We start from the raw sequence: 15,618 nt of genomic DNA, 5'->3' as shown, positions 1-15,618 counted from the left end.
GCATCCTCCCTCCCGCACCGCCGCCACTGCCTTCGCCGCATCTGCCTGCCTACCATCCGCCCTCGTCTCTTGCTCCGCTGTCCCGACCTGCTCTCATCGGCTCCAAACATGGATCTCTTCCAGCCGCAAATCGCCATTACAAATTATCCTGCGTCGACCGCCTCTCCATCGTCGTCAGAGAGGACGATATCTGATGCCGAGGATCTGTCGGGACCTGTAATTAATAATCGTCGGCCTGAGCCTGTTCCTCTTGCCGATGTCGCTCCGCCCTCCGTGCCTGTACCTGTGCCTGTGCCATTGACCCCCGAACCTGCCATGAATATCCATGCTCAAACGCAATCCACGATGGCGCCAAGGCTTTCGGTCGTCAATTCATCCGTCTCATGGGCACCCGAAGCCGTTGATTCCGTCTACTCGCTCTTCTACCCTCCGCCGGGATCATCATCCCCCCAACCAGATCGTTTTGGGCACTCCAACCTCACGCCACAGATGTCGGCTACGGACCCACTCCATCGACATGCCCTCCGCCAGCACCACCACCAACAGCAGAGCCAACAGCAGCAACTTATCGATCCGCAAAAGCAGCTGCTTCTAATGCAACAGTTTCAAAAGCTTCAGCAGCAACAGCAGCTTCAAAAGCTTCAACACCAGCAACAGCAGCTTCAACACCAGCAACAGCAGCTTCGACAGCACCAGCTTCAACAGCAGCACCAGCAGCACCCGCAGCACCAGCAGCAGCACCAGCAGCACCAAGGCCTTGGCTCTCAGCAATTCTACTTCCACCAATACCAGGTCCCACCGACCGACCAAGTTGCACTGTACCGATATCCACCTTCACAGCCCACTCCTTTGCTTCCTCAAATATCGCCGCAAGTGCCGCCACAGCAGCATTCGCAGCGTGAGCCCCTTCCGATCCCGGACACTGAAATGTCCGTTGACCCAGAGGACTCCAAGACGATTCTGGAATCCGCTTCCTTGGCGCATATATCCTCGGATGCTGCCGCCGGGTCGAAATCCGAGCCCCAGAGTTTGCAGCCATCCTCGCCAGTCCGACACCAACACGAACCCCCAACCGCCCCTGCGCTTCCTTCGAAATCCGATGCCGCCTCAGACTCGCCGCCTCAATCTGCGAACCCAGGATTGGAAATCGATCAGGCGGCGCCCCCTCTCCCAGTCGCGACGCAGGCATCCTCGACTGAAGGTGGCTCATCTGGGCACCCCGAGCATCGCCGCTTGCGATCCGTTGATAAGGAGCACCCCGATATCGTAGCCCTAAAAATACAATATGAAGAGCGGCTGTCGGCGTTGCAAAGCAAGTACTCTGATCGCCTAAAGCAGGAAAAACACCGGATCATGAACCAGGGGCTGTCAAACCCCGAATTGATTGTTCAGGATTTCGAAGCGAAACAAAAAATAGCCTTTCATGACGAACTGACGGAACTGAAGCGCTTCTTCCGGGACCGGTATCATAACTTGATCAAGAAGCAGGCTCATTCCAACCACGGCCATTCTCATAGCAGGCATTCAAACGAGAAGAATCCTGACGCCAGCGTCTCGAGTCAGGGCGAGCCGGCGACCAGTATGTCGTCTGGCCATCCAGCTGCCACACAGCCCGAAAAACGGATCAAGGTCGATCCGAGCGTCGAGGCCGGCGCCCGCGAGAACTCAAAGGCCATCGTGATTGATCTTACAGATGAGGATGATGCCCGGCGCCACAAGCCAACCGCTGCTCCGATCGATCTCACAGCGGACGACGCCGTCGGTGCCGTAACCAAGACCGAGCCCGCAATTTCGGTCGAAATGCAGCGCCATGCCGAACTCCGCAAACAGCAGCACGAGGAGCTGTGCAATTTGCCCATATCGGAGCTAGTTTGCTATGGCCAAATCGACAACTACATCGAGGGCTTTGACCCGGTCGCTGCGCAGTTGGATCCGAACCGCCGAGAACACAAGGTTCGGTTCCAGGGTGTTGTGGAGCCTCTTGGAAACAATAGGGCTGGTAGGTGTTGAGGAATCGAGATGCCCTTGGCCGCGGCGACTGACGACCAATGCTTTGTGCGAGATACATTCGTTGCGCAGCTCCAGGATGCAGTTGCCCGACCAGTTGCTCACCGCTGTCCCTCATTGCTCCACCGGCTCGATCCTTGCAGGAGCTGTCAAGTGGATGGTTGTGGACGACCGCCAGATGATTGTAAGTGGCCAAATGGGCTTAAATCGATATTTCTGCGATCCGTGAGCGGCTCACAGAAGCATATGATGCATCAGTCGCTGATCCTGCACCATATTTGCATGCATCTCCACTGTCTCTCAGCTCGGACAGCTTCCGGCCAACGTTGCCTCGGCATACTCCAAGATAAACACCATGGCTCGTATATCTGCCACGATTCAAAGGACCCAGTTCAACGTAAGCTGACGTTGGACATAGTGTTCCATGGTCCATATCTCATGGCTGTTGCCTACTCTGGCCCTGACAGCGACAGGGCATCGTGGAGCCATTGAATTGAATTGAATTGAATTGAATTGAATTGAATTGAATTGAATTGAATTGAATTGAATTGACGCGCCGCTCTTCCTTCCCGAACCGCAGCGCATGAGTGCGTCAATCCGCATCGTTTTCTACGGCGCCCGGAAAAACGCATTTATCGTTGGAGAGTCCCTGCAAAGCGAGGGGCTTCGATTGCTCAACCCGACACGGACGACGGCGTTTCCTGTATTCAACCCGATGGCGACGTCCTATGAAAGCTATGTCATCCCGGCCCGGACAGTCGTCAAGCAGGAGGATGTCGAAAGCCAGATCGAGCGCGTGTATCTGAGTCTTGCCGAGTCGCAGTCTTGGGAACAGGCCGAGCCAGGTATGGACTTTGCCGCGTGACCCGATTGCCATGTCGATCACCATGTGCATGCAATGCTGCACCAGTCGGCATCTGGCTGATTTCCGGAGCCAGGACTCGCCAGCTTACTATCTGTACTCGCATCTGCTCCTTACCATGGCTCTGGATCGCGATATGCTCTTTTGTTAACTCTTGGCTCATGCGGCGGAATCTGGTTTGTCGCTAGACCCGAGGCTCGCCACCACCCTATACAAGCACCAAAAGCAGGCCCTGCACTTCATGCTTGACCGCGAGCAGGATATCGATTTGAACTCGCCGACATTCGAGTCCAAGGGAATCTGGAAGCGCATCCGAGCGGGGCGATGGCAGAACCTCGTGCTCGACAGGGAAGAAAACACAATCCCGCGGGTCGTGCTCGGGGGTATCCTCGCCGATGACATGGGGCTGGGCAAAACCATCGAGGTGATTTCGCTGCTGCTCTCGGGCCAGCCCGATGTGTCTTATCAAACCCCGGCTGAGGCATTTGGGTGCAGCTATCCCTTGAAGCCTTCTCGTGCAACACTGGTTGTTTGCCCGCTGTCGATCATCTCCAATTGGGAAGAGCAGATCGATTCCCACGTCAAGAACAAGTCGTTCAGGGTTTATGTCTACCATGGCCCCGGCCGCAACAGCAACATCGACTTTCTGGCTTCACATGTACGGCTGACCCAGCTGAGCTACTATGGCTCGATGTCTGTTTGGACAGCACTGTCAATACCGCACGCTTGGGATCGAGGTCTTGCAGTGGTCTTGCAGTGGTCTTGCAGTGGTCTTGGAAGATATAGTGCTAGCTTTCGACTGATTGGAACGCTGTGCTGGTTAATCCAACATACTGCGATCGCTGCAGGACATTGTCATCACAACCTACAGTGTACTTTCGATCGAGTTCTCAAAGCCGGCTCGAGACAAGAAGAAGGGGTATCAAACCTCGGGCAATGAAGTCTCTCCCCTGCTGTCTATCCACTGGTATCGAGTTGTTCTGGTGAGTCTGCCTGTTTGCCGTGGCGGCTGAGCAGCGCCCCGTTTTGCCACGTGCGGTTGTGGTTGCGGTTGCGGTTACGGCTACGGTAATGTACGCTACTTCCGGATACAGCATGTTCTGATTTCTCTGTGTGTTGGTCACCAGGATGAGGCCCATATGATCAAGGATGTCAACACTGGCCAAAGCAAGGCCGCGTGCGAGCTGCAGTCGACACGGCGATGGTGCCTGACGTAAGTGCTGGCTGAGATGTGTCTCTATTTTTACCGTCGAGCAAGCGGCTTGACTCGTCTATGGCGCCTTGCGACCCGCTGACATTCCATCCCGCCACTGCTGTATGGCGTGGCTCTGTGCGTTACAGCGGAACTCCAATCCAGAACAAGTTCGACGACTTGTTTGCCCTCTTCAAGTTCCTGCGATTCTATCCCTTTGATGATCGACGAGTGTGGAACAACTCGATCTCCAAGCCCATCAGACAGCCCCCGCCGGCCAACCCTTACGCATCGTCTCGGAGCAGCATGCCCAGCGATCAGGAGGCTCTGACTCGTCTGCAGATTCTAATGAAAGCCATCACCTTGCGACGAACCAAGGATCAGAAACTCGAGAACGGAGAGCCCCTGCTCAAGCTCCCCGACAAGATCAACTCTGTTACGCTTGTGACCCTGGATCCGCGCGAATCCTGGGCCTACAACCAAATGCACCAGAAAGCCGTCGACATCTTCAATCGGTTTACGTCGGGCAATGCGATTGTAAGTATCGATCTTGCACGCATGTGCCGTTGGCCATCTCCGCCTGCTTCGAACAGAAATGTAGCGATGGCCGAGCTGCATGTGCGCCAGCGTTTGGTCCAGCACCCTCACCGTGTCGCCATATCCTCCGTGGGGGTCGGTTTCTCTCCAGGACTCGAGATGGGCAGTGCTTCTGCAAGTGATCTTGCGGATGCGACAACTGTGCAATCACAGCAATTTGTGCAAGAAGAAGGCGATCGAAGATGAGCTGAGAGACTACGGTATTTACAAGCGATGTTGATGCTGGGCCGTCACTGGATAACTCGGCTGTCACTGGATAACTCGGCTGTCACTGGATAACTCGGCTGGCGCTGGATGACTCGGCTGTCGCTTGGTACCCTTTGTTATTTGAAGGGGCATTTTGACGCACGCGCTGATAGTTGCTCCCTCCCTCCACTATCACGTTTCCGCAGACGCCTTGGCTCAGTCAGATGAGCGGCCCCCGCTGTCCAGCGAGCACGCAGTTCACATTTTCAATCTTCTCCGGGAAGGCAACATGAACAACTGTGGAAGTTGCAACAAGCGCGTCGGCAGCGATACAGATTCTGACGGCGATGCAAGCGGCCGAAAGCTTTCCTCCGATGACGAAAAGAAAGGCAAATTCAATGACGTGTATTCGGCCGACGGGCCGGTCGGGTCGGTCGGAGTTGTCACCCGCTGCGATCATCTGTTTTGTATGAGTTGCTACGAGTCCTTGTTCGAAAATCGTTCGGAAGTCAGCTGCCCAGTATGCCATATGGAGCTCACTTCAGGAGATATCAAGGAGGTACGTTGACGGCTAGCCCCGCCGAGGCGACGCTAAAGCTCCGCTATGCATTGAAACACTGGCTGGTGGTGGAGGCAGCGTGCGGCTCGCACGGAAGCGACGGTATGGGAGGGGTGCTGCATCTGTCCAGGCCCACGCATATCGCGCTGCTGAGGTGCTGACCGGTTGATCCGCTCTTGTCCATGCAACATGACGAATGGACCCGTATGAATACTCTGCAGGTCGAAGAGGATGCCCTGGACCTCGAGGCCGACGGCTGCCTGACATCGACTCTTGCTGGGAGCCAGAGTAGCAAAATCGCGACACTCATCCGCGAGCTGGTTGCCCATCGGAGCGCTTGCAAGAAGAATGGCCTCCCGCCCGAGAAAACCGTGATCTTTTCGCAGTGGACAGAGATGCTGAATCTGCTGGAGGTACGAGCCTGCCGAACTGTGTGTAGCGTGCGGTGTGCGGCTGTCTTCATGCGTCCTGACATTCGACAGATGTACACATGCTGCATCCTCCGAGGCTGCGATGTCGATGCCTATTGCGCCGCTGACTGTGGTTCGCCCCATTTTCGTCCTGGACAGGCGCCGCTTCAGGATGCAAGATTTACGTTCGTGCGACTGGACGGCACCATGAACCGTTCGGAGCGTGACGGCGTGCTTCAAAGGTTCCGGAACAACCCCGACGTCACAATCATCTTGGTTTCGCTCAAGGCAGGCGGCGTGGGTCTCAATCTGACCTGTGCCTCGCAGATATGGATCTTTGAGCCTTACTGGAACCCTGCCGTTGAACACCAGGCCATTGACCGCGTCCATCGCATCGGTCAGACACGGACCGTGTATACCCACCGACTCATTGCCCACAAAACCATCGAGGAGGCGATGCTGAAGCTCCAGGAAAACAAGCTGAAGATGGCCAAGATGGCTCTGCGGGAAAAGGGCCGGGCGACGACCAAGGAGGAGCTGCGGAAGCAAAAGATTGCCACCCTCAAGCTGCTGCTGACCTCGATGGACACAAGCGGTGCCCGGTCGTCTGCACAGCCGTCCGAGGACCAGCCGCCGGTGGTTGTCGAGCTGGACTGACCAAGCCCTCGGCGATGCCGTGCCGGCGCAAAGCCAAACCGAGAGCAGCCCTGTTTTGATCCTGAAATACAGCGTTTCCAAAATGAAATGGGACACCCCGTTTTGAGCCATGACAGTGGTTTTTTCTGTGACCTGAATACACCCACCCGCTCATTGCATTCATGGCCAAACACAGCACACTCGATTTCCGCATCGCTGCACTGCGACCGGTGGTCTTCGCTCGGAGGGTGGCCTTCACTCGGAGGCTGCCAAAGTGATCTGCTCTATTTCTTATGGCATAGTTAGACGCATGACATCGCATACTACGCTGACAAATGGGTTGTGGGCCCCATTTCCCCCTGAATACAGTGCAGCATTGGTACACATTCTCTCATTGTTCTTGGTTCCAGACCAGCCAGCAGCCACGAGGCTCGATCCTGGCTCGAGCCGCCCATGTCCTTCGGCATTGGCGGAGCACAAAGAAAAAAAAAATGTTTGACGCAGCCCGCCCGACAGACTCCTGGTGGCCCAGCGGCCTCGACGACTTCCTCCAGGATCGCGACGACTCAGACACCGGCGCACCGGCTGCCCACTCGTCCAGACCTATATATTGGCGACGCAGCTCTGCTACCTACTTGAGCGTCCATCACCAGCAACCCATCCCGACCCACCAATGCGAACGTGTTACTACGTCCTCCTTGGGGTCGAGCGCTCAGCGACCCCCGAGGATCTCAAGAAGGCCTACCGAAGAAAGGCTCTGGAGCTTCACCCGGACAAAAACCCGAATCGCATCGAGGAGGCCACGCGGCTGTTTGCTCAGATCCAGGAGGCATACGAGGTCCTCAGCGACGAGAAAGAACGCCGATGGTATGAGGACTGGTGCCACTTGCGGACACATGCCAGTTGCTCCGGAGGGCTGGGAGATACCAGGCGGATCGACTGGGGGCATCCGAGCTTGCTTCCGAGCTCGCATCAGCTCTCTGTCCGATGCGCCCGCTCACTCACACTCCCGCTCTCTGCAGGTACGACTCCCATCGCGAGGCGATCCTCCGAGGCGACGACGACCCAAGCTCGGGCACGACATCCCAGGGCCTGAGCGTCGACCAGATCCTGAGTTACTTCTCCGTGTCCAAGTTCAAGGGCTACAACGATGAGCCGAGCGGGTTCTTCTGCGTATATCGCAGCCTCTTCCACACAATCGAGGCCGAGGAGCTGGACTCGTATCGAAACGACTCCGAGGCCGCTATCTCGGACGAGATCCCATCCGAGACCAACTTTGGCACATCTGCGACACCCTTCAAGACCTCGGGCTATCGCTCTGGTGCAGATGAGTTCTATGCAAAGTTTTTGCATTTTTCGAGTTGCAAGTCGTTCCGATGGTTCGACAAACACCGCCTGTCGGATGCGCCCGACCGCCGGATTCGCAGACTCATGGAGAAGGAGAATAAGAAGATCCGCGAGACCCAGCGAAAGGAGTACAACGAGACCGTCCGCAATCTGGCCGACTGGCTCCGGAAGCGAGATCCCCGCTACAAGGCCTATGTCCAGGAGCAGAAGCAAGAGACCGTGGCCAAGGAGAAGGAGGTCAAGGAGCGGCGTGAGGCCGAGAAGCGAGACCGGCAGCGGCAGGCCAGCGAATATGTTGAGCAGGCCTGGACTCGGGCGAGCGACGTCGCCTTAGCCTCGCTTCATGAGGAGCTGGACGAGACGCCTCTGGAGTCGGAGCTCTATGGCGAGCTCTTTTGCGCCGCCTGCAGCAAGGTCTTCAAATCCGAGAAGCAGGTACGACCTGTCGAGAGCGCCATCTTGATCCACCTTGGATCTGGACGAACTGGCTTTGATTGCTGTTCGATGCGCTTTCTGCACTCGACATACGCATGCAGCGCTGCCCAAACACTTGCCTGGCATCCCTCTAACAACGGAATAACCCTTGCCGCAACGACAGTGGAAGAATCACGAGCAGTCAAGCAAGCACATCCGACAAGTCGAAAAGCTGCGGCGAGAGCTGCTCATGGATGACGAACTGCACTCCCTCAATCAGTCAAGCAACGCATCGCTAGCAAGCCTTCAATCCGACATCGAGATCGAGAGCCTCCACTCGCTCGATCCAACCGAGGACCCAGATGCTGCCCCGGCAGACCTTGAGAGTCTGAGCGCCTCCGACCTCGACCCCGACCCCGACTCCTTGGAGGCTATTGATGAAGCGGTGGACGACTTCCCGGCTGCAGAGCCCGCCCACACAACAAAAAATGCAGACAAGAAACCGAAAAAGAAAACGGCAACGTTTTCCGATGCCTCAACTATCATATCCCTTGCTGATGACACACACAGCGGGGATGCAGTCCCGACACACGCCGATGCGAACTCGGAGCTCGACGGTGACAGCGACGGTGCCGACTCGGTCGATGGCATATCCGAGCTCCTGGCCAACCTCGGGAGCCGACGATCTGGAAACGGTCGGAAGCAAATGACCCTGAACAATGACTCTGACGATGCTGAGCCCTTGGCTGGTCCAAAGAAGAACAGTGCGAAAGCCCGGCGTGCGGCTCGCGAGGCGAAAAAGGTGGCTGCCCAGTCAGCGACGGCGCAACCAGCGCAAGTCCAGTCCGAAGGAAGCGTCCCAACGAGCGCCGCTGGCTCAACCATCTTCAAATGCAATAAGTGCGCTACCGTCTTTCCGACCCGAAACAAGCTCTTTGAGCACATCAAGCAAACCGGACATGCCCTGCATCCGGCCTACGCGGCCGAAGGCCCGCCGACCAAAGAAAAGAAGAGCAGGAAGGGAAGGTAGTAGGCAGAAACAGCACGACCTGCGGCATAGCCGATGAAGAAAGTCTCATGAAGCAGCCTGGCGGAGCAATATCCTCCTGGAAAGCCACCGGCCGCAGTCCCGGCCATCGCAGCTATTCTGGATGACACATTGCAGAGCCGGTTCGATCGACTTGCGATTAGGCACAGCCGATCGATCTCTCTCGGTGCCATTTGCGTGGACACTGCGGCCCCACGGTGGTGCCGGTTGCCTATCTTTGGCAATCGATGGCGATCTATGAGCAGGACTCGCGATAATGCTGCCGAGGGTGGTGACGTGATTTATAGATGCTGCGATCGAGCGCCGCCCTTGGCGACAGGACAGTAAATACAAACAGATAACGACCACCAGTGTCTTCGCAACAGACCGGCTTGCTGTGGCTGGGTGGGCCGCACATTCATCGCAACATTCACCAAGCTTGCTCGAGAAGCGACAGCGTGGTGTGCGGACCCAAAGCAATGCTGATGCCATCGTGCTGGCTTCGCTGAAGCCGCAAGCTATCTCGATCGCTTGTTCTTTGCTGCCAGGAGCTCAGCGGACTTGGATTCTGCAACTCTGGTCCGGTACAGCTCAAGGAGAAGCGATCGGCAGCGGTGCTCCAGCTCCTGCTTCTCTGCCATACTCCACCGGGGTTGGTGCACGGTCCAGGTGATTTCAGATTTCGCATTCGTTTCGGTCGCAGCTATGTTCTCCCCCCTTCCTTCCAACGATGCAAGCGACAGGGACGATGCCACTTGCAGCTGTACGAGCTATAACTCTCAAGCGACAACAATCGTAGTGCCCAATCAGTGAACCCCCCCCCGAATCCCATCTAAAATCGTACCTGGATATCGCAGTAGCTCCGTGCATCGCTTCATCTCACCGTGGAATCGAGTGTCCTTGAGCGTGTACCACTTTGACTGAGGTGGCCGCACGGTCTCCTGAATGAACATGACAAATGCAATGGTGTGACTCGTGTCTCTATCGTAAGCCGATATTTGGGCCAGTGCAACGGCGCAGAAGCAAGCAGGGCTGGTCTTGTACATACCCACGTGTCTCGCCAGCGCTGAATCAGGAGACGCTCCTCCTGTTCGCGAGCCGTTTAATGAAGGTCGATCGATGGACTAGACGACCAAAATCTCAGTCTCCGGCGAACCCACCTGTTGCTTTAACATCGAAAGCTGGGCCTCTGGCGGTATATATGGCAGCAGCCCCTCGAGAAAGGTGGATGTGTGCCTTCTTGGCATCGAGTCGGATGCATTTTCGTGACGCCGGTTGTGGGATAGTGAGCCATTGCAGTGGGAACTGTGGTCAGTCTCTCGTTGCATCACCCAGGCCTCACGGCCAACTGTTCTCGCATCATCCAGCGTACAGGCTACTGACACCCCTTGTCCCTTGCTGGGGACACTGCTCACTCTTGCTTTGGCGTCCATGGTTCCAAGGGCCGGTCCTGGGCACGGCGCTCAGGGATACGATTCGCTGTGGCCCTTGCTCGGATCTGCTGCCGTATTGGCGTTGGAGGGTCTTGATGGCGGCTCAGCTTGGATCTGCGTTGTGTTTCGGTAGAATAAGAATACATTAGGGAGAGCTTGGCGGTGGTGTGGTGGTCGCATTCTGGGACGGGCTGGTTGGACATTGGTACCACGACTGCGATTGGGCGCTATAATGCGGCTACTTGGTTGAATAGTAACAAACCACATTGCCGATTCACGGTGCGGTGCCCGTTGGAAAGAGAGCGACAGCCCACCTGAATATATGATCAAAGGACTCGTCGAACAGATAATCCACATGGCCCTGGTCTCGGGTTGGATGCTCCACAGCTTCTTCTTTTGACAGCTAGCCAGCAAACAAGTGTGAGATTGTGCCCCCAAAGTGTAACAACATGGGGTGCACGCAATGTGGGAGTGTCCCTAACATGCAATGCGGGCATGTCTCTGTGCGCACGAGCAGTCCCCAATTACCGTCCGTAAAGCTTTCGAGAGCTCCATCACGGCCTGAAAGACATCAGAGTGGTCTGTTTGGCTGAGCGGCTCGCTGCCATCGACGCTCCTGACCGACCATGAGCTGCCGAGTTCTTCGGAGGCACCGGCATCGCTTCGGGTGGCAATCGAGTGCGCCGACTGTGGGTATCTGTTGAGGAAAGATGCGGGTGGCTTGGAGCAGCCTCCAATAGCGGCATCGTGGGCTGATGCGTCTGTGTGAGATGCCGCGCAGTTAGTAGCAACCAAGGGCACCACGATGAATTGCTGACAGGGTACCTCTCGCCGGCTCAGATGCTCACCATCGCTAGACGACAGCGCTGTTTCGTATGTCGTTAAGGAGCATATTGAATGCTGCCTGGATGCCCTGACTTGCTCGGTGCCAGCTGTGTGCTTATGCCTGTCAACGACGCATTCGCTGAGACTGAATAGGGAAGCATTGCAGTATAAGCGACGGGCCTGAGCAGGAGGAAGGGCGAGCAGCTGCGACCGACAGACACAGACCCATTGTCAGCTTGTTTGAGGGCGTGCGCCAGATTCTCCAGATCTTGCTCCCTGGCTCGGTTTTGCATATATGTCTGGTGATATCGGTTGTACAGTCCCCACATGGCAGTATCTGCAATGAGTGGCCGAGATGGGTGGCGAGTCGGGAGGTAGAGAAGGGTGGCTGATGAGAGGGACTGGGAGTGACTGGGTGTTTTCCCGACCGTGGGAGCCGAAGGTCGATGATTTTCAAATAGCTGTGTGCCATCGCAAGCCCCCTGTCTTGGGCAGGGCCGAAGGTTGAAGCAGTCGCCTCGGTCCAAAAGGAGGACGCCATTCGTCCCATGATGTCATGCAGGTGAGGGGTGTGGGTGATTGGGATCTGTTGGCGATTGCAGTCTGTGCTTTCGCCGGGACGGTCTATGCACACCCCAAGCCATGCATTTGCCGGCTGTCCTGTCTGCACTCGGCGTCCGCAGGGACCAGCCGTCGCTCCATGATCATGGTGGAGGTTGCATCCATGGCGCCATTTTGGATCATGATGCAGGGCGTCCCTCTCGCGACGCTGTCAGATGCAACCGGGGACGAATCCCGTTGGCACGTGTCAGAATCGCACTTGGAGATCAAGCAAGGAACGGACAGAGCGTCGTTGGCGGTTTGGCAGCGGCCGCATGGGAACGAGAGTGCTCCAGCCCAGGTTCCTGGGTCGTGCTGGGCGGTGCTGGGCCTGTGCACCCTCTCGCGAACGAGCCCCCTTCCTGCCCAGCAGCAACAGAAGCAACTCCACCAACTCCACGAACTCCAACAGCAGCATCGACAGCAGCATCGACAGCAGCATCGACAGCAGCATCGACAGCAGCCAGGCGGGGATCGGTTTCCCACGAGATTGTCAAGCACGTGAGAGCCGATCTCCAATCGCTTGTCTGCTGCTGCTGTGCGCGGACAGCGCCGTTGCTGTGTGGGGCGAAAGGGGGCCATTGCTGCGAATGCAACTTGGGTGGCTGCCTGGGCGATTGACGGGGGCCGTCCCTGTTGGCCGACAGTTGTCGCTGTGGGGGGTCAGCTGTTCTATCGTCCCGGCCGGTCCTTATCTCGCGGCGAATACATAAATCGGCATCCACCCGCTGTCGCCGGCCTTCCCGCTCTGTCTGCATCCGCTCCTCTGCGCCCATCCGCTTCTCCCGCTCTGCTCCTCCGGTCTCGCCCGATCACATCGCCAACATGTCCAACACTGCCGAGAAGGAGCCCCCGAAGATGGACCAGGTCAAGTCCTTCATCGCCGGCGGCATGGCCGGTGTCTTCAGCGTCCTCGCTGGCGTAAGTACTGCCTCTGCTCCTGCAGATCAAGCCGCCTGCTTGCGTGCGGGCTCGCATGAGTGCTTGTATGAGTGCTTGCATGTCTGCGACGCATACATCCACCCGAGGGCCATCCTGCTGCTGCCAAGGGTCGGCATCGCGTCTGGACGGCCGCCATCGCTCCAGCCCAGCGAGAGACGATCGCCTCCGCGTCCAGAGATCAACTCTCGATATCTGCACATCTTCCTGTCTGTTTGCGGCGGTCTGTCTTCCTCGCTCACCTCGGCACTCTCTGCCTCCCGCAGCACCCTTTCGATACCCTCAAGGTCCGCCTGCAGACCAGCACGCAGTACAAGGGCCTGGCGGATTGCTTCAAGCAGACCATCGTGAAGGAAGGGCCTCTCGGACTCTACAAGGGCATGATGTCGCCTCTCGTTGGCGTCACGCCGATGTTTGCCCTGAGTTTTTGGGTGAGTTCCTCGGCCAGCGTCGGCCAGCGTCGCCCATCCTCTTGCACCAGACTGCATGTCCGTCCGGCACGGCCGCGACTTGCCTGGCAATCTGTCCCAGCGTCGCTCACTCCCAGCTGCGATTGTTGGCGCTCGCCCCTTCCTTTCTCTGCGACAGGCTTACGAAGTTGGTCAGCAGCTCGTCTACGCCGCCACCCCCAACCGCAAGTCCAAGGATCTCACCCTGACCGAGTTCGCCATCGCCGGCGCCTTCTCGGCCATCCCCACCACCATCGTCACCACCCCGATGGAGCGCATCAAGGTTATCATGCAGACCCAGGACGCCAACCCCAACGGCACCAAATACAAGGGCATGGTCGATGCCGGCGTTGGTGTCTTCCGCGAGGGCGGTCTCAAGGGCCTCTACCGCGGCACGATCGCTACCCTGGCCAGAGACATCCCCGGCAGCGCTGCCTACTTTGTTGCCTATGAGGCCGTTTACCGCGCCCTCAAGCCCAAGAACAACGAGGCCATGTCGATGGGCGCGGTCATGTTCGCCGGTGGTAAGGGTCGCCAAAGAGATGCAGTCGGAGTTGACTTGCTCCTGAGCCGCTCTGATTCGGGTTGATCTGACCCGCTCGGGCTGTTTTGTCTTTGAGTTGATCGTGTCTGCTGGCCTCAGTGCGATGTGTGCGGCCGCCTTGACGGATAGCACGGCTCGGCTGGCGACTGCAGCTGCGGCCAGCACTACTCCCATCCGTGACGGCCACGCTTCCGATGCTCTTGCTGATCCGGTTTGCTCCTTCGCTTCTCGCTGTGACTTTCCGCAGGCATGGCTGGTGTGGCCATGTGGTCGATTGCCATCGTAAGTCGCTGTGTCCGCAGCCCTGCCAAGAGCTCTGGTTGACTAGTTGACCCAGCCGGACTGCTCCGGTCACAGGATCCCTTCGAGCAGACCATTGGCGGCCCGATGACACAACCCCGCTGGACGCCAGCTGACTCTTACTCACTCGCCTGTTCCTGTTCCTGTTCCTGCTCCGTTTTCAACAGCCTCCCGATGTCATCAAGTCGCGCATTCAGGCCGCCCCTCCCGGTACCTACAAAGGCTTCATGGACTGCGCTACCAAGATGATTGCCACGGAGGGTCCTAGCTCGCTCTTCAAGGGTCTTGGCCCCGCCCTGCTGCGTGCCTTCCCGGTATGCCCTTGCATTGACTTTGCTTCTTTGGTTTGGATTGGAGCGCCTGGGTTGAAGTTGATTGCACTCGGATGTGCTTGATTGAGGCTGCGGCAAAACAACCCTCTTCCAGAGGTGCTGTTGTCACAGGCTCATCCTGCAGCAACACTCGGCTTTGTCGCTCTTTTGAGCTAACCCGCCTCCATTGCTCTGTTCCCACCAACAGGCTAACGCCGCCGGTTTCCTCGGCCGCGCTTTCGCCATCGACATCCTCCACCGCCTGTGGTAAACCGATCCAGACCACTGGAGCCACGGCGCCTTCGTCGGCCGGCCCACTGATGCTTCAGGAAGCGAGGGAAATCTCGCTGACAGGATCAAGCAAAGAACCGCCGTCGTTCCCAGCCCCACCCGGTCACCCAACCGCGCCATCCAACCCCTGGATGGCTCTTTGACGATTTAGGACTCGATTTTGCTGCCTCCAAGTTTGGCACTGCCTTTCTCCCACCTTCCTTGACATGGTGGTTCCCTTGTTTGTTTTTCATCTCTTTCCCGCTTCCTTTATTACTGGTGTCTTGCTCGTTTTGCATTGCGCCGTGGCCCCTGCAATCCGATGCCCGCCCTAATCACGGCTCTACGTTGCCGATACAATTGCCCTCGATCCTTCTCCCTGCTATACAACGACCTGAACAGCCGCTACATATGCACTGAACTACTCAGTCTTTCAAGGAACTGTCCTCGTCCAACGCCGCCGCCCCGGAGGGTGAATGAACTTTGCTTCAAGCGGTGCGGATGGGCCCATCCATTTGACTCTTGAGTGGGCCCGCTGACCTGCCGGTTGCCCATGCATGCCAGTTGTCTCCACTCCGTATTTTCCGGATCTCTTTGTCCATTGTGTCCGTTCCACTTCCCTCCCCTCCCTCTCCCTTCCCCATCTTCTCGCCAGCGTCCTCGGGAACCTCCTCTCGCCTCCCCCATCGAATAGCAATCCGCCTCTTGTT

At 57.3% G+C, this 15,618-nt stretch overlaps 3 protein-coding genes across 3 annotated transcripts; all 3 read left to right on the top strand.

Annotated features, from left to right (window-relative positions):
- Positions 1–489: 489 nt before the first annotated feature.
- On the top strand, positions 490–6,470 carry BJ171DRAFT_579713 (SNF2 family N-terminal domain-containing protein; the record flags this gene model as incomplete). The annotated part of the gene is made up of 12 exons (XM_053113982.1): positions 490–1,999; positions 2,151–2,191; positions 2,312–2,404; positions 2,588–2,852; positions 3,058–3,527; positions 3,718–3,852; positions 3,997–4,082; positions 4,211–4,598; positions 4,750–4,858; positions 5,051–5,403; positions 5,625–5,816; positions 5,973–6,470. The coding sequence occupies 12 exons, from the start codon at positions 490–492 to the stop codon at positions 6,468–6,470; spliced, it is 4,140 nt and encodes a 1,379-aa protein (XP_052968826.1).
- A 454-nt stretch (positions 6,471–6,924) lies between these two features.
- On the top strand, positions 6,925–9,624 carry BJ171DRAFT_457206 (uncharacterized protein). The gene is made up of 3 exons (XM_053108342.1): positions 6,925–7,316; positions 7,472–8,231; positions 8,395–9,624. The coding sequence occupies exons 1-3, from the start codon at positions 7,123–7,125 to the stop codon at positions 9,238–9,240; spliced, it is 1,800 nt and encodes a 599-aa protein (XP_052968825.1). The 5' UTR covers positions 6,925–7,122; the 3' UTR covers positions 9,241–9,624.
- Positions 9,625–12,837: 3,213 nt separating this feature from the next.
- On the top strand, positions 12,838–15,111 carry BJ171DRAFT_18279 (mitochondrial carrier domain-containing protein). The gene is made up of 6 exons (XM_053106087.1): positions 12,838–13,016; positions 13,301–13,465; positions 13,623–14,007; positions 14,275–14,309; positions 14,495–14,641; positions 14,847–15,111. Exons 1-6 carry the CDS (start codon positions 12,921–12,923, stop codon positions 14,907–14,909), a joined length of 891 nt encoding a protein of 296 aa, XP_052968824.1. The 5' UTR covers positions 12,838–12,920; the 3' UTR covers positions 14,910–15,111.
- The last annotated feature ends 507 nt before the right edge of the window (positions 15,112–15,618 follow it).

The sequence above is a fragment of the Polychytrium aggregatum genome, assembly GCF_025602895.1.
Source record: "Polychytrium aggregatum strain JEL109 chromosome Unknown BJ171scaffold_10, whole genome shotgun sequence".
NCBI lineage: Eukaryota > Fungi > Chytridiomycota > Chytridiomycetes > Polychytriales > Polychytrium > Polychytrium aggregatum.
The sequence above is the reverse complement of the archived record's forward strand: the minus strand, read 5'-3'. Positions and strand labels throughout refer to the sequence as shown.